Genomic DNA, 27,203 nt, shown 5'->3' with positions numbered 1-27,203 from the left:
GGGTGGGGAAAGGGGTAACCATGTGATTGCAACAAATGGCATGGTAGTTCCATGATTACTAGTTTTGGAGGGATGGGGATTGGATTTAGTTTAGCTGAAGAGAAAGACAAGTGAAGAGAGAGGGATCACTGAAGAGAAATGGGGTGAGAGAGTAGAGCCGGAGGAAAGAAGGTAAGAGGGGTGGGTGTGGAGCGAAGCTGAGGTGAAGAGACTGTGGGGAACGAGGAGAAGGAAGGTCGAAACAAACAGCCAATCATGTCCATTCTTGCCATAGTAGGGGACAATTTGCTTATTTCCTTCCCCTCATCCCCCCGTCTTCCTTTCTCCTCTCTACTCTTCCCTCTCACCCCACTTCCTCCTGTTGTGTGCTCCCAGCAGGAGGGCTCTATACTTACTGGGTCCGAAGTGTAAACGCTGCACTGGTGATGGAGGTGGGCAGGTTAAGGCCTTTGGTGATCTCCCGCCATATCTTCTTATTTATGATTTCCACCAGCCCTCCCTTCTCAGTCACCAGTTTGTAGAGCATATAGAGATCCAGGATCTGCTTCGCCATGATGGGGATCCGATTGATGGGAGTTCCTGCAATATCACAACAGGACAGCAGGGAGGGGATCGTGGAGACAGAAAATGAGGACAAGAAAACAGTCAGACAGGTTGGAGCTATTGATCTTCCTGCTAATGAGAAATGAAGGCAATCTTGTTTGTAACCTGACCACAGCGCGCTGCGTAGGCAAGAAAATGAGAGCGTCTTAGCTACACACCAAGTCCTGTTCATGGAAAATCCTTTCCTGCTGGCAAAAGCAATTACCAGACAAATAAAAATATCTGGCTAGGCAGCAACTTGTGGAATAGGCAAACTCAGGGGAGGGGAAGAAGTGGGGAGCTTTTAAATTCAGGACCGGAGATGTGAAAGACAGCAGAGGAGCAGCACTATGTGAGCTTCCCAGTGCACTACTAGACACAATTTGTTTCATTCATGCTCATGAGGGAACTGAAGAACCTATGAAACAGCTCCTGGCAAAGAACAAGACCTGCTTATGCATCAGGATTCTCTGAGTGGTTGTCAAAATGTTCTCTTCCTCTTTTACATTTTCTGTACTTCATATAAGAGAGCAGAGATGGAAGGGAATGATGATATTTTGGCTAAGATATACTCTCCCCCTATCCACACACCCCTTTTGCAATTGCTCCTGCTCATGCTCTTAGTACAATAATTTTGGTCTTACTCCTGTTTCCCCTCCCTTGAGTGATCCTAACCCCCTTCTCCCATTTTAAGCTCTTCTCTTATATTTCTTATTTGGTGCTGACACTCTCCCTGGCAGAGGGAAGCTGGATTACAGCTGCCTCCAGAGTCCATCAGAACTGTTCCTGCATAAGCCAGAGAGGGTCAGTGGATGATCCCTCCCTCTAAGGGGTAGGATACTGTTGCCACACTGCTTCTAGCCCCCCGCCCCCCCCCCAGTACAAGCATGGGGAAGCTGAATTCTGATACTCTGTGTTACTTTGTCACTGCTGCCCCCTCTCTTTTTGGGGGGAGAGGGGTGGTTAGGGAGTGAGAGGGGTTTGGACGCTTACTCCAGCACTCTTTGTCTCCTTCACCTCCAACCACAATTTGGCTCTATGATGCATTATGAGCACATTTGCAAATGTTCAGTCCCCCCACAGCTTGTGTTTAAAGAGACATTGTTGCCCAGTTGATTTAGTCCCAACATCTAGGCTTTCTAAAATTAAGTTTAACAGAAATTGAAGATCAACTGAAATTTGATTTGTTTTTTTAATTCCATTTCAGTGGGTTTTCTAGGTGACATTGCAGACCTTCTCTTGCTGTATTTGCAACCCAAATACAGTAGCAAGAAACTAGTGCATGAGAGCCAGAAAGTGAAACTAACTAATCCATTTTCATTGTCCAAACTGAGTAAACAATTAGCATACAGAGTGAAATGTACATTAGATTTCAGACACTGGCTATGTCTTTCCTGCAGTCTGACACGGAGTTGGGAAATCAGGAGTTAATCTTATTTTAGCCTTATATGATACAGCACGACCACACTGCAGATGATCAGCAGCCTAGCTCCACATGCCTCCTGTTATGCCACACACCTGCACAAGTGCAGTGTATCCAGTCGTGAGAGGCATATAGATATCGGAGTGTGTATCCCATAGATCACAGTCCCACAACTCACTGCACCACTCTAGGCTTCCTTTCGCAGAGTGCTGTGGGACAAACGTCTGTTCGGTTTTAGTAAACTCACAGGTTAACACAGGTATGAAAATCTGATTTTTAACCTGCCAGTCCCCCTTTCCCATAACTTAAAAGTAAGAAGCTGGGATTTCAAAGTTGAGACTAATGAAATCTAGCCAACTAGAAAGAAAAATGTAGGCATGGCAAATATTTAATTACATAGGAAATGCCATGCTGGATCAAAGCAATGGTCTATCTAATTTCACTGTCCTGTATAGGACAGAGGTCAGTACCAAATCTTTACAGGAAGGCATAAGAAACCCAGTAATGGACAACTGTGAAATAATTAGCCCACAGGGAGATTTCTTCCATCACCCAACAGTGGCATATGGTATATGCCATAGAGCAAAAGACTATATAGCCCTTATAAGTGGTTTTTATTCTGCTTTGCGTAACAGAGTCCATCTAAACTCCATTGACATTCTGAGTGCCCTAAGCATGTAATCCTTTTTTAGAATCCTATTATGCTTTTTCCCCTCAATACCTGCTGGCACCGAGTTTCACCAGTTAATTATATGCTATATAAAATACATCCTTTTGTTAGTTTTAAACTTGCTACCTTTCAGTTGTACTGAGTTTTCTCCTTGTTTTTGTATTATGAGAGAAGGTAAATTGGAACCCTGGACTGACCATTCACTATTCTGTATACATCATCATATCCCTGTTTATTTGTCTTCTCTCCTCTGTGGCAAGAGTCACTCTTACCACAGGGAAGGCACCTGTAAAGCAATAATGCTAGACCTGTTATCTATCAGTGGTATCTTATCTGCCGCTTTCATTTTGCATCCTATAGTTCCCTCCAGGACCAAGACTAGAATCATTCCCAAAAAATGGAAATGTATTTGGTCCCCATTCACCCTAACTAGCCAGTCAGAGTTTAAACCAAGGGCTGGTCTACACTTGAAAGTTGTGACAGTATAAATGCGTTGGTTAGGGTGTGATTTTTTTTTTTTTTACTAGTATAGTTCTACCAATACAACTTCTAGGGTAGATGCAATTATACCAGCATAAATATGCCCTATACCAAGATAACTTATTCTCCTTCCCATACAGCAAGCACCTTTATACTACTAGAACTGTGCCCACATAGAGGGGTTATACCACTTTAACTATAACAGGATGAGTAAAGTGGTACAATTTTCTAGTGTAGACAAGGCCTAAGTCAGCTTGAACTGTGTTAAGATTTGTAAAGAAGTTCACTTAGCACGGTTAAAGGTTCCGTGTAGACAGAGACAGCATTTCCGTACAGAAAACTCTGTAGGAGCAGTCTGGCAACAGCACGTGCTCCATCTTCTCCCCACAGCCCTCGTTTAATAGAGCTGGTGACTTATGTCGATGACTTATTCGCTTATTTTCCTTGTAGGACTTGCAGACACTGAACTGGGAACTTTCCACTTCTCTGCAGGGCAGGGTGTGTAAATAAAAATCTCATTTATCCCTCTTTCATCCCACCCCACAAACAGGAAGAGAGTTTGTTTTTAACCCCTTTACTGCTGGATACATACTTCTGACCAGGTGGCCACTTTTAATGGAATGCCAGAGTGTTCCAACAAAGCAGATAATTACAAAAGTTGCATTGATGATACTACGGTCCTTATCAGAGCCCAGTTCTTTGGTCAGCAATGACAGGGGAGGGCAGAACTGGAGAACTCCTCCCTCTTCTCTCCTCCTCCCCCAAGGCCATCTTGTGCTGCTCAAAACCACCCACTCTTCCCCAATCCAATTTAGAGAATGGTATTAGCTCGCTCACAAGGGACTTTCATCCAGCTATGCTTGGACAGTGGCCAGATGGGACAGCTGGAACGTGAAAGAAAGGGCCACTACTAAGGTTCCTCATGAAAACACTGGGCTGGTAAGGGGAAATACTGAGATATTACAGATTTTTTTAAAAAACTGAGCTTTAGCCAAAACCACAATTTTTCGCCCCCTCTAGCTCCTCTCAACCCATGATCTCAAAATACTTTACATACATTAATGAATTAACTCACCTACCTCACAGAGGGACTGTGAAAATATTATCCCCATTTTACAGATGGGGAAACTGAACCCAAATCTGACTTCCCGTATCCAGCTGTAACCACCAGGAAATACTCCCTTCCTCTGGATAACTTTTAAAACAGGACCCTTATAGAAAAATCTAGGAGTCCCGTGGCACTTTAAAGATATGCCTGTATCTGTAATTTTCACTCCATGCATCTGAAGAAGTGGGGTTTTTACCCACAACGTTTATGCCCAAATAAATCTGTTAGTCTTTACGGTGCCACTGGACTCCTCTTTTTTGTGTGGCTATAGACTAACACGGCTACCCTCTGATACTTAGGACCCTTATAGGAAAATCCTACAGAACTTCATAAGAATCTATAAAAAATGACTCCAAAACCCCACAGCATGAGATTTTTAATGTATTTTTTTTAACCATCCTGCAGAGTTTTACAAGAGAGAGGCACTTTCTGTTACCTTCTGTAGGAAAGCTAAAACCACAGCATAGCGGGAAGTGGTCATTTTCTATGAAATGCTACAGGACTTTCCATAAAAGGAGAACGTTGAGTAACATTCTCTTAACTTGCATGAGCTAGGGAATGCAACAGGGGTTGTGTTTTGGGTTCCCGTAAACTCTGGGTGCTCTCCATTGGTTTAGTCAGCCAGAGCTCAGCACATTTCACAGGAGCTGATTGCAAAACGCAGACAGTAAGTGAGGAAAGGCTGCTCTTTGAGCCCCCTCCCCCAGTCCTTTCAGAGGAAGGGAAAGGTGATAAAGTCTTTATTGGAAACCTCCAGCTCTGAACAGGAAAGGCTGAAAAACGAGCAGCATCATGGGACAGGAGGAGGCTGAAGCAGAGCGGATCCTTTCACAGTCGGCTGCAAGCCTTGTCAGGGCCCATGATGGATTACTGTCATCTGGCAGCATCAGGATTAATGATCCAGAGGTCAGAGGGGAGAATTCCAGAGGGAAAGGTCACCGACCTGGGGCACAGCATAAGACTTGTTGCTGTTTGATGGCAAACTCATTTTACTGTACTTTCCAGCCGGTCTTCCTCTATTCCACTAGCTCACAGAAACGCCTTCTGCAGCCGCTACACTGGCTGTGGGGCCTCCTTTAAATCAGAGAAGGGGTGGCGGGGCTCCTCTCCACACAGTTGTTGCGGGAATGACTACCTTTTCCTCCCTTGAAGTGAACCCACTACACAACCCCAGGCCACCTCACCTCTGATACCAAGTAATCAGAATCAGTCTGGGCCCTAGGCACTATAATAAACAACAGGGTGAGGCATTTGCATCCCATGGAAAAGGGTTGCTGCTCAACTGAGATGATGGGATTCTGAGGAACACAGATGTCTACATACTGCAGTCGTGGCCACAGGCCCCAATGAAAATGGGGGCTCTGCTGTGCTAAATGCTGTACAAGCAATCAGGCAGATTGTCTCTGTCCTCTAATATGACAAAGGATCAAGGGCAGGAAAACGGGAGTCAAGATTTTTACATGGCACAATATTTTGTATATACATAATATTTTAAAAGCAAGGTTAGATTGGTTTTCCCTGACTACCCCACAACCTAGCCATTACTTGTAGGGATCACTGCAGAGGTGGGCCTTGAGAAATTATTTACAGGAGAAGATAGCTCTTCTAGATCAATCCAGCAAGGGCGCTCCCGGAGCAAGCTCGTAGAAAGCATGAAAACGTGGGTGGGAGAAGTAAACAAGCTGGGGGCTGAGTCTGGCATCTCTGGAGATGGATGGACAAATAGGGAGGGGCAAAGCTATCCTCAATTTCAAAATCCTCCGTAAGACACCTGAACTTGATGAGATGAAAAAAGGAGAAGCCACTGAACAGCCCCATGGCAGGTGGATTTTGTGAAGGGGAGGAAAGTTGTAACTACTGTCGGGGTTTCTTGAGAAAAATCATGACTGTAGTTATGACTGAGCCACCCTTGCAGCCCCTTCTTCCCAACCATACCATTCCCTTCTCTGAAAGCCTTCTCTTACCTTCAAGAGAATGTAACTGAATAAATACACAGAAGCTTAAAGGTTTTATTCTGGCAGTTTTGAATGTCTCCCTTGTTTAAGAAGCATATGGAGCTGAGTTACTGGCTTGTTCTTTCCTAATCTTGGAGAGGTGTGTGGGGGGTGAGGAAGAAGAGAACCTTGGAAGTATTCTTTTAACAGGTATTCTTACAACTGGTGGCCAGGAGTCTACAAGGTCCAATGGAAAGAGCATAGGTGAGGGAGTCAGGAGACCTGGGTTCTTTGCTCTCCTGCCTTCTTCCTGTAGGACTTTGGCCAATCACTTTACTGATTTGTGCCTCAATCTTCCCATCTGTAAATTGGGGATAATGTAATTTATCCACGTTTCAAGACCTACATTTTTGAGCAAAATATTCCACCCCCCCCCCCCATTACACATGCCTGAAGATGGCTAGTCTTTGTGGTATTTTAGCCTGGGACTCGACCAGAGCAGCAACCCATCCTTCTTCTCCTCTTTATCCTGTGCCAACACTTCTCTGAGAGATCGTTTCTCAGCCAGGTTTGGGAGTTCTAAGCTGGTTTGATTTTAAAGTCTTCCTTTCTAGAGAGAAACACACTAGATAAGGATGCCACCATGCAATATTATCTTGCAGAATGTCTTTCGTACAAACTGTAACAAAATGCTTCATAGAGTTAGAAACGAATAGGTAAAGAGAAGACAGTTTTCAACAACTTGCATACAGATAGAAGATGAGGGAAGAGATGCTATTCTAGACTTCTGAATCTGCAGGGGAGCAGACACTTACACCAACCGTGCATGAAGGGGTAAGACAAAAGTACCAGATGATCAGTGGGAATGGAGAAGGAAGACTGTGAGGCCTGTGAGACAGGCTGGAGCAAGCCTGTCGAGATATTAAAAAATGAGAAAAGCAGGAACTGAACCTCGAAATGAAATGAAAACTAAATTAGTGGGGGAGGGAGTGGGAACGTGGCTGTACTTTCTACATGTGCACTATCCCTCTGTTATTCCTCTTCTCTCTAAATGGAGTCCATTGATTAAATTAGTAAGCAATATGCAATTAACATTAGAAGTCCCCATTCCAGGGTCCTGCTCTGCTTGGAATCATCTCCAAGCACAAAATCCAGGTTTTAAGCAGGGCTAGTTGTGTTGAACCAGAGACCCTGCATACAGCAGTCATTCAAACTGTTCCCAGTTCCTCCACATGAAAGGTTCCGTTGTCACCTCTGTTGTGTAAGCTGCCCTAGGTCTCACTAGATGTTAAAATGAGAAAAGCAGCTATGGGGAAATGAGAATAAAGGACCTCTCTCTGCCAGCGCCATCACTGATCTAATCTCTCCCCAGATTTGCTGCATTTCCACAGCGGGCATTCTCACCTCCCAATGGGAATGTCACCACCTGATCTGCAAGCCTGTGGATCATCAGAAACTCCTATCAAAGCAGGAGCTGGGACTGAGGGTAATTAATCATGTTCTATTTGACAGGAGGCCCAGTTCTTATCTGGACCCCTAGAAATGCCATCGGTCTCTGCTTCCCTCCTCAATAAGCGAGGCTGACAGTTAGCGGCCCCTTATCAGATTTCAGCTGCTGAGCCGGAGGCGGCCTAACTGGCATGTGCACACACTTTCCCAATGACCACAATCCTATTATATTGATCAAGCCTCCAACCATTTTAACTTTCCGGGGAAGGGGGCTACTACATCCCAGTGCCAAGTGCACTCCCATCCTAGTCGAGGTCCCATGGAAACCTGCTGCTCCTCACATTAACATCAAATAAAGTCCCACTGTTCAACTGCTACTGACACAGCTGGGTCCAATATATGTGCTATTCCCCATTTCTCTGCCAGATGTTGGGCAGCTTTGCAACTGGTGGGGTTTCCACCCCTACGACCTTTGGACTAACAAGCAAAGGTGGGAGATGAACTCCTCTTCCCCAGTCAAAGTGGACACATGAATACGTTTGGAAGAAATGCAAAGGAATGAAGGGAGAAGAGCAGACATACAGCCACAACTAGGCTTAGCTGGGCAACGTAAGGCCAGCTGCTTGTGGGTTGTGGCAGAGGGTCTGGAATGCATGCCAAACAGTTCTGCCTTTTTGTATTTGCCTATGTACCTGTAAGGCCCACATCACCACAGTAGCCAAATGGCTAGGTTTTGAGTTGCTTGAGCACAGCAAGAGTCATTAATCACTTGATTAGAAACAGGCTGCCACGTTAGCTAGGAAGCCAGAGAGTCCAGAGCATCCACAATGACTAGGAAGTACCAATATAAAGAAGATCTTTGGGAGGAGAGGATTTGGAACACTAATATCCAGGCTATGGGACAATAGATTAACTCCTCACAAGCCAAAATCTAATTCCTCATGGCCAGGCGGGAGGTGAACTTTACATCCTCAATTCTGCATTCCAGGGAGAACCTTAATAGGGAGTCCTCAAATTGGTTATTTTAAGACAGAGGTGGGCAAACTACGACCCGCGAGCCGGACCGTCCTGCCCGGCCCCCAAGCTCCCGGCCCCTCCCCTGCTATCCCTCTCCCCCACAGCCTCAGCTTGCTCGCTCCGCTGCCAGTGCAATGCTCTGAGTGGCGGGGCTGAGAGCTCCTGAGGCAACGCAGCTGCAGAGCCTGGCCTGACCCGATGCTCTGTGCTGCGTGGTGGTGGCGATGTGGTGCTCCAGGCAGCGCAGTAAGGGGGCAGGGCTGTGGATAAGGGTTGGAGTGTTCGGGAGGGAACAGGAAGGAGGGGGGATGGATGGGGTGGCAGGGGGCAGTCAGGGGCAGGGAGAAGGGGTGGTTGGATGGGGCAAGGGTCCCGGGGGGCAATCAGGAAAGAGAGGAGGGGTTGGATGGGGCGGCAGGGGTCCAGGGGTGGTCAGGGGACAGGGAGCGGGGTATGTGTGGATGGGGCAGGAATCCCGGGGGGGGGGGGGGGGGGAGAGAACAGATAGGAGGGGGGGGGCGGGCCACGACCCTCTCCCCTAATCAGCCCTCCATACAATTTACGAAACCTGATGCGGCCCTCAGGCCAAAAAGTTTGCCCGCCCCTGTTTTAAGAGAAGACTGATGTCAGATTGGCATGTTATATGGAGGGATACAAAGCCAACTATGAGGAAACACATTCACACCCATTTGGTATCATTCCAATTAAGAGGAGTTATTCTCCCCACTTCAATCAGTAAATATTTAAAGTTCTTAACACTTAGTTACCTTAACTCTGCCTAAGTTTAAAGCAAAGTCTTCTGGAGTCCAGAATCAAACTTCCACTCTGATTTCCTATTAATTATAGGTAGACCTGGTTGTACTACTATGCTAACGTGCAAAACTTCCTGTAGTATGACCCCGTTTTCACTTGCTTATAACTTTGCCACTTTTTAACCATTTGGGCTGAAATTATCCATGCTGAGTGTTTGCCACAAGCTAATTTTTTTTTTTTTTAAGTTTCAGGCTGTTCCCAGTACGGCGAAAAATACATTTTGACAGTATTAAAATCTAACGCCTCCAAAACAGGGACTTGTCCGAGTTTGGCAGCTAAAATCTCCAAGGAGCAGGACTTTCCCAGCAAGTGCCCCTCCCAGTTGCCAGGGTCCACTGTGATGCCGGGCACAGATGTATATGAACACATATGCACAAGGGGGTTGAATTAAGGTTGAATGGGTGATTTTCATTCTGGAATTTCCTAACTTGAGTGACTAACTCTGCAGCCTTAATGAGAGGAATGATGGTGCAGCGGCTAGGATGTTCGCTTGGGACAAGAGAGATCCAGGTTCAATTTTCTGCTTTGCTACAAACTCCTTGTGTGATTTGGGAGTTAAACTAGATGATCCTTGCGGTCCCTTCTAGCCCTATGATTCTATTAATATCATATACAGCATGACCCTTCCCTCCTTAAGTGCTCAAGCCCCCTACAAAAGAATGCAATATAAATAAAAGCATATACAACTCCTCCTAACACACAAACAAGTAATCAAGAATGGGGAGAATAGTGAGTAAATGATGTGTCCTGCTTCACACCTATCCATCGTTTTACACAGGAACCCAGTTACCACAGTTCTCAGCTCCTTAAATCAGATCAATTGGCCAAAATAAGTAGCCAATTCAGTGAATGAAATAAATCCTGGAGTGAGCTTTATACAATTCAGGGTCTAGGTAGCACAGAACAGAGGTTTGTTAATTTAATTCAGAACATCCAAGTGTTTTATTCTTTATTTGCTCACACATCATCTCTCCTGAGAGCAATGACTGGGAACTCTTCTTTCTGGGGTAGCATGCTGAGGGAGATTTCTCCACTGTGGAACTTCTGCTTTGGTGCTAGGAGACACATCTGCTTTAAAATCACTTACCCTGTCTGCTTAACATTGACAAACAGGAGTGGAGAATTTACACCCCATTTGAGAATTACATTATTTTATTCAAAAACCAAGATATCCCTGCAACAGCAAAAGAAACTTGTGAAGTTGAGAAAGGGCAGAGGGAGGGGGCATATCCTGGACATGTGTATGATAAGCACCAGTGTTCCCTATAGATAAAAGAATCTATCAGTAAATGCTTTTGTCAATACCACGTATTTGCCATGAGTATTTCCATATCTAAAATGTGCAGATAAAGCACATGACAGAAGGAAAAAATTAAAACCACATGCTCAGGCTTACAAAGTCCCTCCTATGTATACGCACATCAAAAACAGAATGGCCAAGCCACCTGGGAAAACCAAGGTCACACAGTAACCTTGACCAGAATTAGCAGAGTTGTACAATCAGAGAGGGTTTATGAGATCATCACAAAGGCAGTATTTTAAATGAACAAAACAGCCTTCTCCGATGTGCTAATACATGCAATCTCTTAGGCTGTCTCAGAGTGTTACACCACAATATTCAGTTAGTTCTCTTCCACACACAGTCATTTCTCCAGAGTAACTTCTTGCAAAACACTAGTAATAATCCCAGTAGGATATTTCCATTATACAAGAACACCTCCAAGAAGTTTTGATGGCAATATGTTGAAAATGGGGAGGGGGGGGGGAGAGGAGTGTCGTGAGGAAGACCATCACTATGTACCTAATGCAAAGTCTGTGAATCAGTATGACCAACTGGGGTGGGTGTCATAGCACTTACCTACACTAAACGTGGACACACCCAGTGTAAGGCATGCACTAGGAGGGTTCTGAAAAAGGTAAAATATACTTCAGAGTGCTATTAGAGTATATTTCATTGGTCAGTGAAACAAAATCCTATGAGATCAATCATGCAGTGAAAGTAGACCCTGAAGATGCTAAAGATTTCATTCAAGAGCACATGCAGGAAGTGCAGAGCAAAGGCCCACAGAAATAACTCTCTTTTATTGGATCAACTTCTGTTGGTGGAAGAGACAAGCTTCTGAGCCACACAGAGCTCCTCTACAGGACCCAAAGAAGAGCTCTGTGTGGCTCAAAGGTTTGCTTCTCTCACCAACAGAAGTTTGGTCCAATAAAAGATATTACCTCCCCCACCTTGTCTCTCTTATATCCTGGGACTGACTCAGCTATAACGACACTACATACATATATTTCTTTTGCCAGCCTTTTCTATGCCTCCATCTCCTCCCCTCTTAAGTAAAAGAGGAGTTGTTGTAGGTGGTGCAGTGTTGTAGGTGTCTGCAGTTCTCTGGAGAACTGTTTTTCCGATTCATTTTAAGTTGCAAGTGTGTTTCAGAGGGATTTCTAAAACCTACCGCTTTGTGGATGTTTATCTATGCCACAATACTGCTACACAGGTTGCTAGGATTATCATTCTCTGCTAAGGACTGAGACGCACTAGCAAAACCATGTGAGGAGACTTGCTCAGTGCCTGTCAGTGCCATGCCTAGTTGTATCAGAACATTCACATCCCTAGAATTCTCTCCTTTTGCAGCAGAGCTGGAAGTCATGCTCTTCCTAACCTTTCTCCCTCCCACAGTGAAGGGAGGTGGAAGATGCAGTCTAGAAGGGGAGAGGGTAAGAGCAGTGCAGCAACCTAAAGCAAGGTAAAGATAAGGGCTTGTCTGCACTGGACGTTCGTGCACGGCAGGTCAGTGTCTGACTTTACAGTGTTCGCTTGCTGCACAGTAATGTCCCACATGGACATTTTGAAACACAAATGTATCGAAGAGCACTATGGAACTTTTAGTGTGCTGTAGCAGTGTCCATAAAGGATGTTACTGTGCAATATGCTAGTGCACTGTAGATTTACACCAGGCTTGCCATGCACTAACGTCTCATGCAGACAAGTCCCAAGTCAGTAGACTGGTCACATTGTTGAGCCAGTTCAAAGTTTGTTCTGCACAACAGTAACCCTGATTGTATGAACCCTCCTTTCCCCCCGGTCACAGCTATGGAGAGTACAATTCACTTAAATACATACCAAAACCAAAATATCCCAACAAAGGAAGAGTTACAGCTTTCCCCTCATTTCCCTCTTCCATCATTACTGCCACTGAAGGGCCATTTTATCACTTGCAGCTGGAGAATTCTGCGACAACCTGCTGTGCTCTGAGGCTGATGAGACCTGCACATTTGATCTGCATTAAGCCCATTTCATGGCTTCACATTCTAGGTACATTCCAAGCAGCGGCACCAAGGGCCAAGTCTTTTCATGCTCAGAGCTCTTCAGTAGCTCCTGTGAAATCTGTTATTTGTTTTTCACATCAGGCCCCCAGTACCAACGTGTTAGCAGTCTGCTGTCATCCCCCCCCACCAACACCAAACAAGGGCCAGCATCATCCAGTGTCTCTGTAATAGGGCAGGAAAATCCCCATCATTATACCAATGATACTAACAAAAAGAGCTACATTCACTCCCACTTGGATTTGAGGTATAAATTAACTGGACACGAACACACACGGACAGACGGGGACACACACACGAACGGACACAGAAACATAGCACTTTGTTCTCAGCTCCCAGATGCATTAAAGCCTCATTTTATCAGTTTCTTTCTGGTGGACTCTTTCTGAACAAGGTGTTTATATTTAATGAGAAAGAAGACTATTGGTGTTAGGTGGGAGTGCAGAGGGAAAAGAGACAAGTAATAATAATCTGTGTCCACTCTGCTGTGAGAGTGACTAAATGTTGGGAGCATGCCAGAGTCCATCAGTATGTGTACAAATATGTGCATGTTTGCCTGATATGCTCCTCCTGCTGCTGCTAGCAGTACTGAAGGCATCACAGGAAAATACCAGGGTGACAACCCACTGTTAGCAGGACACCAATCTCAGAAACTGAACTCCAGAGTCTCTCGACTAACTTTTTAGGGGGTTGCCAGAGAGCAATGGCTCCCAGGCAAATACCACTCCAGCCATATGACTTGCAATCTAGCTTGTTCTGCATAGCAGCAGTAAATGGATGTCAAGTCGTAGGAGTTATCAGAAAGATTGGAAACAGCACTCTAGAATTTAACTCCCACTATGGGTCGTGCTCTTAACATGTCCTCTTAAATATCCTTCTGGAAAACAAGAGGTGCAAGAAAACAAAACACTGGCAATGTACAGCTGATTCAAAGCTATACTCCTACAACAGCCAGCTGGTGACTGGCTCAGCCTCTGCGCTGGGAGCATGTTGCTGGTTAATAATTAAACGGTAATTGGAAGGAGGTATTGAGGTAGTGAGCAGATTTCTCACGGTAACAAGAGGTTTTCATTGCTGCCAATCACACTCTTCTAGGACTATATTCTTGTTTCTTCACTTAGACTGAAACATGCATATAACAGTCGTAAATACAAACTAATTAGGACTTCTTAAACCTTTGCCCACCGAGGACCCAGAATCAGTGAAACAGGGCTCAAGCTTTTAAAATGCCACAGGAGTAAATCCCCACACTGTTGGATGTGGAAGCCCTAGCAACGTCAGAAAGGGTGTGGCATGTTACAGCCAAGCTGTGGAAGACAGATGAGGTACAAACCATGCAGCAGATGTGCCCGCAATTAGCCAGAAATGTGATTGCAATGGGGGCCACCCTTTCCCCCATCATGTTTATTCAAGCCTTTGAGATTTTCAAGAAAGGAACGTGCCCCAGAAATACCATGGTGAAATGGTCAGACCAAGTGGAGGTGAGGCCCAAACTCCAGTGCAAGGCTGTTAAAGGGCAATTGGCTGCTCTTCAGCTTCAGAAGACAGATGTTTCCCACAATTCTTTACCAGATTTCCTGAGAAACAACCTAGGTAGTGGCCATTGCTATAAGAGCCCTAAGGTAAGTGAGATGGTTTCCTGGTTCTAGCGCACTGTCAGTTATAGAACATTATACTACGACAGGAGTAAGCGAAGAGCAAGGTATTTCCCTCTTACATGTTAAATGCTCACTATGCCAGTTCCGAGAACCCAGCAGATTGAGACAATGAAAGGACCAGAATGTGGTGTAGCACTTTTCATTTACAGAACTTCTTCGCTGCCAGCCCATAGTCCTTTCGGCATGTCTAAAGAGGCCATTATCTTCCTGTTCCAATGACAGATCTGCCTAAAACAGAAGAGTCAAATTGACCAAGTGATGGCACAGTCCTCTAGCAAAGGAATGTTACTTCAACTTTCTTTGTGCTGCAAAAGAGATATTAAAAGAGGGTCAGACTGCCAATTTTTTACTAACCCCTGTGGGCGAAAAACACATTTGAAAGGAAAATTCATTTCATTCTCAGATTTTTGATGGTTTGCCACATATGACTGGACAACAAAATGACAGATGAAATTCAATGTTGAGAAGTGCAAAGAAATGCACATTGGTAAACATAATCTCAAGTATACATACAAAATAATTGGGTCTAAATTAGCTGTTACCACTGAAAAAGAATCTTGGAGTCATCATGGATAATTCTCTGAAAACATCTGCTGAATGTGCAGCAGCATTCAAAAAAGCGAACATAATGTTAAGAACCATTAGGAAGTGATAAAGAGAAAATATTATAATGCCTCTATATAAATCTATGGTACACCCAGACCTTGAATACCATGTGCAATTCTGGTTGCCCCATCTAAAAAAAAAAAAAAAAAGATATCTGAATTGTAAAAAGGTACAAAGAAGGGCAACTAAAATGATTTAGGGGTATGGAAGAGCTTCCATATGAGGAGAGATTAAAAAGACAGACTATTCTCTTGAAGAGACTACTAAGGGGAGATATGATAGAGGTCTATAAAATAAAAAATGGTGAGGAGTTGAATAGGGAAGTGTTATTTACCCCTTCACATCACTGTGATCCCTGGTTTGTGTGTTAAGTTGATAGGCAACAGGTTTAAGACAAACAGAAGGAAGTATTTCTTCACTCAACGCAGAGTTAACCTGTGAAATTCATTGCCAGAGGATGTTGTGGAGACCAAAAGTATAACTGGTTTCAAAAAATAATTTGGTAAGTTTATGGAAGATAGTCTTTGATGGACCTATTAGCCAAGATGGTCAGGGTCACAACCCCATGCTCTGAGTGTCTCTAAATCTCTGACTTGCAGAAGCTGAGACTGCATGACAGAGGATAGATCACTCAATAATGCCCTGTTCTGTAATTCCCACTGAAGCATCTGGCACCAGCCACTATCTGAAGACAGGATACTGGGATAGATGGACCCAATGTCTGACCCAGGATGGCCATTCTTATGTTCTTGTATCAGTAGGCATTTATTAATCATTCCTTTTCAACTGGTAGAACTATATTTAGAAAGATACCTATAAAATATTCGAGCTGAGCAACTCCACCCCCCTACTTCTGTCATGAGAAAAACCTCAAGATAAAGTGGTTGACAGCAAGAAGAGCATGACAGTTTCCTCTAAACTGTGTTCCTGGGCTCAGCTGAGCAGAATGATATGAAATAGAAATCCAGGTCTAAGGAATGCAGTGTGGTAACAGGAAAAGAGTGCTTTGTATCTCTTTTCCAAGCCCCCATATTGCGGATTCTAGGCATTAGCACGAGCACCTACTTTATATGCAGATCCTGTCTAACAGAGTGGGTGTTCACACACATCTTCCATGATGTATAGCATGAAAATAAGACACCAGGGGCTTCTTGTGGGTGATCAGTGTCAACACAGCAGCTTATTCTGAGGCAGGGTGTAGATTTGTGTGAATGTTTCAAAAATTGGTTTGTTGCAGGATAAGAAGCAGAAATCAATTATTCCAAAATGGATCCTAGAGTCTGCTTTTTTTAGGCAAGTGAAAGTGAGGGTAGGGAAACTGGTCATATCCTTATAATCCAAGATTCAAGGACAGGACAGTTCTTTACACAGCCCCTTTACTCTCAAAACAAGTATCTCAGGTCATACTACAGTTCTCCCACCTGATCAATGAGCTCAAGTGGCAGTTTCATTCTTTTGAGACAGCTCCCAGGGCACTGTCCCATTTTATATTACCCAAATAAAGCAAAGGGCTCACTCACCTCTCTTTTGCATAAAGATGAAGAGGTCATCCAGGAACGCCTTCCGTTCAGGGTCAGTATCCAGTTCGTACAGCTGATGAAATCAAGAAAAATAATGGTATAACCGATGCTAGGGCAGACAGAGAGGGTAAGACCACCATATATTGTACTGTGCCTCATGTGATGGTGGGACAACATGCCACCACAGAGGTAGAGGCAAATCAGTGGTCTCCTCCACTGACCAGGCTGAAGTGTAGCAAGCTGAGCTGAGCCTCTATAGTGTAGACCAGCCTTCAGAGCACACTAGCTCCTCCAATTCACACCTTAAAGGCATTATGGAGGTGCAACTTCTGACCTTGTTATTCCCTCCCTTTGAGTTTTCCACTTATGTGACAATCCCTGAAATGCCTTGAAGGGAGAGGTGAAAGAAAAGATATAGATCTTTCAAATCGTGCTAACAAGTAATGCCTGGTGGGAGATGCTCCTCTGAAATAAGTACTCTCATTCACCTCAGCAATCAGCCTAGAACTAATGTTCTGAAGACATATTTTGGCAAAATGCCCTCAAGATCCAGTGTTTCTGATTAAATATTTCTCAAAAGTTTCATATAAGGTATATTCAGAAAACAAATTCTACTTAGCATCACCCTCTGATATTTCAGAAAAGGTGAAGGCAGGAGAATCATGCAACTGTTCCATAGCAAATCCAATTTTCACCTATGGCGGACACTGGGGGGGATATACCGTGACTGGTTGAAAGAGAGACAGTGCCAGAACTGCTAGCAGAAAAAGGCCCAAGGAACAAAAACTCCTGCATGTGGAGGAGAAATGAAGTCCATGTAGTGGTGGAAATCATTTCTTCTGCTGGGCATAGCTGCTCTGTTAGGGAAGGATATCAATGGAAAAGCAAAGCCCCAATGGATAAATGTATCTGTCTTTCTTTCTCTCAAGACATGGAGTTAGCTATTCAAAGTCTGTCTATTCTACAAGAAAATGGGTTTATTGGGTCATTTCCTCTATTGCCTACCGCTTCTCACACACTAAGCTATTGGGAAGGAAACGCATCACTGGATTTGCACAGCAATTAGGTACACTCCTTTAAAAAGGGCTAGTTTAAATTAAACACATTGTTTATTTGTCTGACAGGACACACACTACTGCCAGAGTTCAAAATTGCTAATCAGTTTCAAGAAGCTGAATCCTGTACTGCCAGCCGAAGAGGGTTGCTGATCAAAAGTGTTAAATATCATAACTGACAGCTAGGAGGCTTTATTGAAAGCTGCCTTTCAGCCATCGAAGGCAATAACATGGCCTAACCCTACTGGTCCCCAGACACAGAGGTTGCTAAGTGAATTTCAGTGTACACAGTCCCTCCTAAACATTCCCACAAACTGCAGCAGAACAGTCTGGGATTAGCAATCCCTCGACAAAACAGAAGGGAGGAACATGCTGAAAGTTCTCCCCCCAACCCCAGCTCCACAAACAGTGAAATCCAATAATCAGACAGACTTACCTTGGCAAAATCTCGAGAGATTTCTCTTCCTCGGCCTCCGTCAGCTTCTTCGCTCCAAGTCAGACTTCCATTCTAAGGGAACAGAAACAAGAGGATGAGTGGACCATGGGGAAGAGGGTCCTTGCTATGGGTGGCAATTCCAGAGGAAGAGTACATGAACGGAGGAGGGCACTTCTGGTGTAGGGAGCACAGGGATGGAGAGAAGTATTTAAGCAGAGAATTGTGTCGTATTTTAATTAAGCTTCCAAGTAAATGTGGCCACAAAAGCTGGCTGGAAAATAGAAATCCCTTCCCACAAAAATGTGCATGCTTTTTTAAAATAAAATTTATTCTTAACTGTATGAAAAGTCAAAAATGCTAAATTTTTTACAGGAAGGAACTTCCAGAGAAATCCCATTTTGGGAGACTCAAGGCAGAATTTTTCAGTTTGCCAGCTATCTGCCTGGAAGACTCTTGTCAATTTTACTTTCTGACTGCATGCCAGAAGCTGGGTACTCCTGGTCCCCTCCAGCCCAGCTGCTGGAAAATTCCTGACCAGCTCTAATGGCACATTATTCCACCTGTTAAACATCGGTGATCTAACATTTGAAGTGGGGGATCTCTTCATTCACTGTAGCCAGGTTCACTTCGTTATTCAAAGCCAAACAAGGAGCAAGTTCAAGAATGAAGCTTCTTGCTGTAGAACCATCCTTACACAGGTGCATTTTACTTAGAGCCCATATTGAAAGCAGCAGGTGCCAAGCACCCATACTTGTCAACCTGATCATGATGAGTCTCATCCTTTCTGTCACCCATCTGACCGGCACTACCTTACTTCAGGCTGGGAAAACATGCAGCCTGGCTTTCTCCGACGTTCTGACATAAGCAGGTCTAAGGATAGGTCAAGGGGATGGGAAATAGGGTATAATAAGGTTGGGACCCTCTGTACCAATCGTGGTATGCACGAGCCTAGGGAACTGTTGTAGTCAGATCTCCTACATGGAGACAGAAAGTTCAACTCTGTTGGATTAAGGCTTGCACTTCTCATTAGGCATTATAGGGACACCACTTGGGTCTATCTTGCTTGGCAAATCACTACAGAGAAACAGTTAGCAGAACTGGAAAATAGCAAAGGCAGCATCTGGCTATTTCACAGTTGTGGTAACAGAAGGTGATACAGCATATTGTGTAGCCATCTTTAAACCACAAACACCAGAGAATAATAGTAGCCACTGGTACAGACAGCCACCCAATCAAGTGCTCTGGTAAATTATAAGTGGCACCTGCCATTCTGGTTACAAATGCACTGCACCTTATCAACTCGAAAGACACTGAATATGTGAAGAGATTTCAGAACAAAAATACATTTTAATTAGAGTTGCTTTAACATCTGAAATCTTGGAGTCATCTGGTAGTGACATATACATTGAATTACAAAGATGAATAGCACTTGTCAAAGACAGGCAAAGCTACATTTTCCCTTTAAAAACAGCAGTGGGCTGCGCTAATGCCCACTGATTTAGTTTGAGCCAGTAATTCCTGCTGGAAAGTCAATTATCCAGTGAGCCCCATCAGCTGAAAGATATTTAATTGGGGATTATTGCCACTTCTGTTATGTCAGCTGTTTATTCCAGCAGGTCAATTCCCATCCCTCTCTAGGAAGAGGTCTGAAGACAGGTTTTGTTCACAGGAGGATTCATCTGGGTGTCCTTGGCTAACAGAGATTAAAAACACATATTTTTGCTAATTATGATAACATCCAGCTGCTCCTAACATCCTGCTGATGAGAAGCCAGAAAACTAAGAGCAACTAAAAACCTGGATGAATAGTGAGAATAAAACACACATGCCAAGATCATCAAAAGTGACTAGTGATTTTGAGTGCCCAAGTTGACATAACTTAAGGGAATCTGTTTTTCAGACAGTGTTAAGCATCCACCTTCTGAAAGCAGACCCCCATTTAAAGTTGGGTATATAAGAGTGAAAGCACCCAAATTCACTATAGGCACATTTAAAATACTTGGCCAAACCTGCTGTACTAATTTTTCTTTTTTAAATCCAGGAGGGGAGAGGGCAAGAGAACATGTATAAATTTCCCCAGGCAGAGAGGAAGTGTGAAAAGCAGATTAAACCACAAATATATTTTATATGTGGCACACATTAGCCAACAACTCTCCACTGACAACAGTTTACAACTGAGGGGGAGAACCACTGTGGGAAAACTGCATGGAGCATTAAAAACATTTGTTATTTTAAAGAAAAATCTACTTCTCATTAGTTTTAGAATTTTGAAGCTTAAATTCTATCAGAGACATCACCAAGGATATAAAAAACACAAAGTAGTAGTATTTATGTGCCCCTTAAAAGCTAGATCTCAAAGCACTTCAAAGGTGAGAAAGCATCACTACTTCTGTGTCTTTTAGTGAAAAGGAGATAACGGCCAGCTGAACTCTGTCATTGCAATGCTTAACTGAGTGGCTGGATGAGATGGGCAACATTTGGCATAGCAAGCAGCAGAGAGACAAAGGTACTGAAGCTCCCAGATAATGAGATCTGGGGAAATAAAAGTACATGGGACTCAGGGCACAAGGCATGCTTCTTTTATGATGAGCTAGACCAAATTCTTATAACTCTCCCTTCCATGCAATCAGGGCTGCTTCTGGGTAGCAATGGAGTATAATCCAGTGCAAAGGTAAGGGACAAGGAGACTGGAGTTAGTGAATTTCAGGCTAGTATAGAGTACCAGATACACTTTATTCTCCAGTATTGTCAATTTATCCATAGAACAAGCCCACAGCATGGGCAACAGCAGACAAACTTTCCCCTGCCCATATACCTTGACTGTGATCTGAAGGGACTACCTTCATGACCAACCATTCTGTGGCCTCCCTGCCAAGACTACCAACAACAATACCAAGCAGTGACAATTGCAATGCCAGTTTTGTGAGGTCAGAAACCAGTTCATTGGGAAACAGACCATGATCCATCAACTGATTTCACATAAGCCACCAACAGCCATCAGAATTTCACAGCATTCCACTGCTAGTGACTTGAGCTCAAAAGGAAGAAAACAAATAGCTATCCAGTTACAGATGAGAATGCTGCACAATTACTGACATAAATAAATGATCCTACATATTACATAAAGGCTTGCATGGAGGATATAGCTCTGCATAAGCTTCAGTATCTCAAACTTTCACTCCTTGGAAAACAATTACTCTATGCTGGGAAACCCTTCTCTCCATTAACAGCAGGAGCTTGAGAAATCAATATTCCTTCCACCAGGCATCAAAAGGGGGTTTTATAGGTCAGGAGTTGATGCTTTCTGCTTCCTTCCAGTACTATTTAAAATTAATATCAAGGAATATGCTACTGTTTTCTCCCTCATTTTGTAGCAAGGGAATTTACTTGATGTTTGAGAAATAATCATTTCCATAGTTACCAATTGGGAAGTCACAAACAAGAATTCACCTGATGTTTCTGACATCTGGAAAAAACAAAAACAAAAAAATCTAAACCCCCCCCCCCCCCCCCCCCCATGGCTTGGCTCAGCTCTCTGATGACATGTATCAGTAGAAGAAAGGCAGAGAATTTTGTAAATAGTTCCTGCCGCGAGAAAGAACTTTCAGCCTGCAGGCTGTCCCCAGAAGCTGCCTGCTCCATTCCCCTTGCCCCCATCCCCAAACACACCTCTAAAGCTCATCAGCTATCAAAATGTTCTGCTCCTCCCCAGAGAGGACAGGCCTGACTTTAGAAGCAATTAGAACATGGGCTATTTTAGGATTACTTCCTAACCACCTGGAATATCTTATTAAAGCAGAGCTCAGATGTCAAAAGCAGTTTCAGTTACCACCTACAAAAGCCAGAGTTAACCCTTTCCTCAAAAACAAGTTACTGGAATAGGTTACTGACAATTACAAACAACTTGTTTTTCATTCCAGCCTCTTCAAGCCCCAAACCTCCAAATTATTCACCTAAAAACTCCCATGATTGAGCTGTTTAGAACTCAAGAGTACACCTCTACCTCGATATAACGCTGTCCTCGGGAGACAAAAAAAATCTTACCGCGTTATAGGTTAAACCGCGTTATATCGAACTTGCTTTGATCCATTGGAGTGCGCAGCCCCCCGGAGCACTGCTTTACCGCATTATATCCAAATTCCTGTTATATCGGGTCGTGTTATATCGGGGTAGAGGTGTACTAATATTCCAACCCTCTATACAGTGGCCAGAGTCTTAATTTCCCCAAGAACCAAAATCCTGTGTCCAACTCAAAGGGCCCAGGACCTAAAGGTTCACCACTAAAAGTCAAAATATCTGCACCTCAGGCATGAGACTCGCCTCATGGAAAAACTCTCAAAGTTTTAATATACCTTTGTTATTTAAATATTTTAATGAGACTCAGCTGAGGTCTGATAAGGTTTATGAGACTATGAAGTAGGACTTAAATCCCATTGTGTATTTATTCTGGGTGAACCTGCTGAAGTTTAGTATTCACAAAAAGTAAGGAGGCATTAGCACATTGGCTTGGAGAGTCACCTGCCAATGTACCTCAAACTTGATCTGTTTCCTCTATCACTACTATTTCAGTCCTAGTGTTTCTAGACAGACTTCAAACATTGTGGTGGTTTCCCAGTGACAAATATCTACCTAGACACTAAGCTAAATGTTACTGTGAAAAACCCTTTTCTACCCTGTCCCACTAGCTTAACAGCAAACACTGAGTTAATGGGAAATGTACAAAGGGGTGATTTCAGGATTATCAGAGAATCAGCAGAAATTCCTTTTGTGGGTGGGGCTGAGCCCTAGGAAGTGAAACAGATGCCAGTATAAAGAAAACTGTTGTACTACAAAACACCGATAAGATCAGGATTACTGCCCTGAGCTGCAAACTCTCAGGCACTGTAAGAACCAAGTTATAATTATCACATACACACCTTCCGTTGTCTGGTAAAACTTTGTAGGAGCTGAAAAATCCTGTCCACTCTTACTAGCAAGACAGCACAATTCAACATCCATGGCTTTCAAGGTGCTTCTTATTCTAGTGATCTCAAGATTAAGTGGCGGAAATAAAAGAAAGGTCTGAAATGCATGAATTCGGAATTAGACAGTTACACCTTTTACTAAAGATTCCTTTACAACTCTCTCCCAGCTGTGCAGCTGCTGCAATTGCCTGATTCCCAGTGGAACAGGAAACCAATGGAAGACAAGAACTTCACAGTATTTGGGTATTGCTGCTGGAAGTGGTGCAGGCCAAGGGACGTACTGGCCGCCGCTTCCAGCAGCTCCCGTTGGCCTGGAGCAGCGAACCGTGGCCAGTGGGAGCCGCGATCGGCCAGACCTGCGGATGCGGCAGGTAAACAAATTGGCCCGGCCCGCCAGGGGCTTTCCCTACACAAGCGGCGTCCCAAGTTTGGGAAACACTGACCTAGGCTATGTCTACACTACTGCTGTGAGTCAACCTGCGCTACGCAACTCCAGCTACGTTATTCACATAGCTGGAGTTGATGTACCTTAGGCGAGTTACTGCGGGGTCTACACTGCGGGAGTGGGGGGAGGGGGTCGACGGGAGAAACTCCCGTCAACTTACCTTACTCGTCTCATCGGGGGTAGAGTACAGGGGTCGACTGGAGAGCGATCTGCTGTTGATCTGGCGAGTCTTCACTAGACCCGCTAAATCGACTGCAGGTGGATCAATCTCAGAGCGTCAATCCCAGCTGTAGTATAGATGTACCCCTAGTCTAACTAGTACACCTGTAAAGTAGCACTGGAACAACAAGCTACAGGCATTGTTAGAGGCAAACACTTGAGCCAAATTTGGAATTTATAATCCCATGCAGATGGAGTTGCATGGGATATAAACCAGCCCCAAATCTGCTCCCTGGAAATTGGATCAGAGCATTCCAATTAAAAAATTAAACCCTTTTGCCTTACAGCTCAAAGATAACAGGGCCAATAGAACCACGAAGACCAAGACACACTGACTTCTCCTAGATAATTTTAAAAGGATATCAGGTGAGCACAACTGTACAAAAGTAAGTTTATGCATGCAATTATGCTTGTATATTGGGTATATCATTTTGTTATCTAACAGGCCATGAATATGCACAAATACCTGATTTTGTGCATGAATATCAGGTACTAGTGCACATAGATTTATCCAAATATGTGCATGCAATTGTACACACCCAGTCTCGAAAACCTGGCCACAGAGTAAATTTCAATTATTTTTCTGTCTTCTTCTATTCTATAATTTGGGACAAAAATAGCATCTTTGTGTCTGAGACGTTTATCTGCTCCGGCTGCTTATTTCCCATTTTAAGTTACAACTTCAATGGTGACCTCAGCTGTGGTGCAACATCAGTCATCTGCACAGCTAAGAGCGGATAAGGAATTCAGATGGGGAATAAATGAATTCAAAAGAAGGAAAAGCAGGTAAATTCTTAAGAATCAAATAATTTGTTTTCATGCAAGCGTTTTGTGCAATAAAGAGGAACTAAATGAACATGCGATACACACAGTTGCTAGTAGAGAAAATTGTTTTCCATTACATGACAGCTTTTTAAAGGTGACCCACAGGTGGAATTAGAAATCCATATTAAGAAGTGTGCACTGAGTGCTCCAAATAAGGTGCAGGGCATTTAGCATATAAAACAATTTGTTTATTCCCATGATTTCCAATCCCTTTACATTACCAGGTATCCCCTCTGAATAGTACCCCGGCATCAATTATATTTAAAGCAACACAGCACCCATGGAACTTCTGCCACCCTTTCCCAGAGCCAGTTTATAGTGATCACTCTAAGTGGGCTTCTCTTTGCAAACACATAACATCTTTCTAAAAGTTTAGGTTAAGATTTTGAAAAGTTACTAGTGGTTTTGGGTACACAACCTGAGACACCTGATTTTTAAGAAGTACTGAGCACCAACCCTCTGAAAATCAGGCCCTTTTAAAGTGTTATGAGGCACCCAAGGTCAGTAGGCACTTGAAAATCTTGGCCTTATTATTTATAGCCCATGAAGGGATATAAGTACTAATGTATACACTTTGATATCTACAATCCAAGTGGTATAGCAATGGTATAGCGTGATGCTGAGCATACCAGCCTGAGTTCGAAGGGGATTCTCTGGGACCTGAACTGGAAAGGCAGCAGCAGAACTGAACTGGCTGCAATCTGCTCAGCAGTGAGGCTCTTCCCAGTAACCAAAGAAACTGCCAAGCTATGCTTAAAATTAGACAAACTCACATCCAACCGTCTGCTAAAAGCAACATTTTCACCCGCAGAATTAAAATCTCATTTCTTTTCAGATGAAGATGGGCAGCCCACACCTTCCTTTCTACAGGAGCCGTGGGAAACCTCGGCTGTCGGAGAGCTGATGGCTTTACACAGGACTTGAGCAGTGCTAGAAGAGACTGAGCCTACCGCATCCCTCTGCCCTTCTTTTGGAACTGCAACCCCTTGACAAGCAGCTAACACTCCCTCCTTGTTTTGTGCTGACAGGATTCCCATCGCCCGTGTCAGAAGCTGAGCCAGCTCTTTTGTCTGCTGGCTTGTTCTACAATTATTTACTTGGCTGTCCAAAGCTGAATAACTCTCTAAAAGTAGCCAGACATCAATGCTGGTATTCATCTTTCTACCGCCCTACTATTAGGTCCCTTCCAGAGGATCTCAGTCTTATGCTATGAAGTCAAAAATTTTCAGAAGACCCCATTTTAAAAAGAAAATCACTATCAAGAGAAGCAATACAAATGACTTTCCAATCCATAATTAATGGCAAAAAACTAGCTAAATATAACCTACAAATATCATGAGATTGTCATAAAGTTTACCCCAAAAATCTCATCTAGCCTAAAATGGTCATATCCTGCTGGTGAATGTCCCGCCAGGCTCAACATCTGTACACTATTAAAACAGAAGATAACATTTGCAAAATGCTTAAGTGACTTATGCTTAAGTACCATTGACTGTCAATGGGAGTTAGGCACTTCTGAAAATTGTACCCATTATCTGCTACTTTGTTGTTCAGTTAAAAATACCTCTGCTAAAATTTGTACACACTTTAAAAACATTTGAGCTCCACAACCTAAAAAAATATTATCCCTGCTTGCTGCAGTCACAGCATCATTTAATCAGCTCCTCTTCCCAATGTTGTGCCAACATCACTAATGATGCTGGTGCATAAACAAGCAAGCAAAACAAATCTCAGCTTGAACTTACATCTTAAAAAATAGGGCGTGAAGAAAGACATTTGTAAATGGTAGAGGATGAAATGATGACATATTTAATATTCTGAAGCTTCTAAAAAGGCCAGCACAAATCATTTTAAAAGCTGCATGTTAGTTAAATAAAAAGACAGATACATGTGTTTTTAAGGTATTTTACCTCACCAGGAAAACAAAACAAAACAAAATCATTTAAATAGCAGAAGAAAAATATCTGCCTGCTCTTTCTTGCATTCAGAAATCACCACACAAGCTACTTGCTACTGACTTGATCCTATTTCATTTGAAGCCAGTGGTAAAACTACCAGTACCTTAAGTGTGACTAGCATCAGACAGAACCTATCATCTTGCAGTTAAATTGTCACTTTCCTATATGGAGACTCCAACTGAGGGCACAAACAATCAACCTTTGATACTTACCCTACCCAAAGCAAGCATGATTCATCAACAGTATTTTACACAACCATAGTGATTTTCATCTGTGCGTGTCAAAGTGCTTTACAAACACTGGGCCACATTCATGCATGCAGCAGAGATCCATGCAACACTACAGTCAGGAAGGCCACAGAGGTGGGGAGTAAAGTTAGTTGTAAACCCCCTTTTACACTTCTTAGATTCTAGAACAAACTTGGCAGGTCCAAAACTACATGAGGTTGCAACAGACCCTAAGGCTACATCTACACTACAGGGGGGGGGGTCGATTTAAGATACGCAAATTCAGCTATGTGAATAGCGTAGCTGAATTCGACATATCCCAGCCGACTTACCCCGCTGTGAGGACGGCGGCAAAATCGACCTCTGCGGCTTCCCGTCGACGGCGCTTACACCCACCTCCGCTGGTGGAGTAAGAGCGTCGATTCGGGGATCGATTGTCGCGTCCCAATGGGACGCAATAAATCGATCCCCGAGAGGTCGATTTCTACCCG

General features: G+C 43.6%; 1 protein-coding gene across 1 annotated transcript in view; it reads right to left on the bottom strand.

Annotated features, from left to right (window-relative positions):
* Positions 1 to 27,203, bottom strand: part of ARID3B (AT-rich interaction domain 3B) — a 46,853-nt gene that overhangs the window by 13,987 nt on the left and 5,663 nt on the right. Inside the window, exons 3-5 of the mRNA XM_034784933.1 lie at positions 18,076 to 18,147; positions 16,585 to 16,657; positions 396 to 579 (exon numbers count right to left, since the gene is read on the bottom strand). Of these exons, the coding sequence (XP_034640824.1) occupies positions 396 to 579; positions 16,585 to 16,657; positions 18,076 to 18,147 (329 nt within the window). The remainder of the gene's footprint in view (positions 1 to 395; positions 580 to 16,584; positions 16,658 to 18,075; positions 18,148 to 27,203) is intronic.

This window comes from Trachemys scripta, chromosome 10 (genome assembly GCF_013100865.1).
Source record: "Trachemys scripta elegans isolate TJP31775 chromosome 10, CAS_Tse_1.0, whole genome shotgun sequence".
NCBI classification, from domain to species: Eukaryota; Metazoa; Chordata; order Testudines; family Emydidae; genus Trachemys; species Trachemys scripta.
The sequence above is the reverse complement of the archived record's forward strand: the minus strand, read 5'-3'. Positions and strand labels throughout refer to the sequence as shown.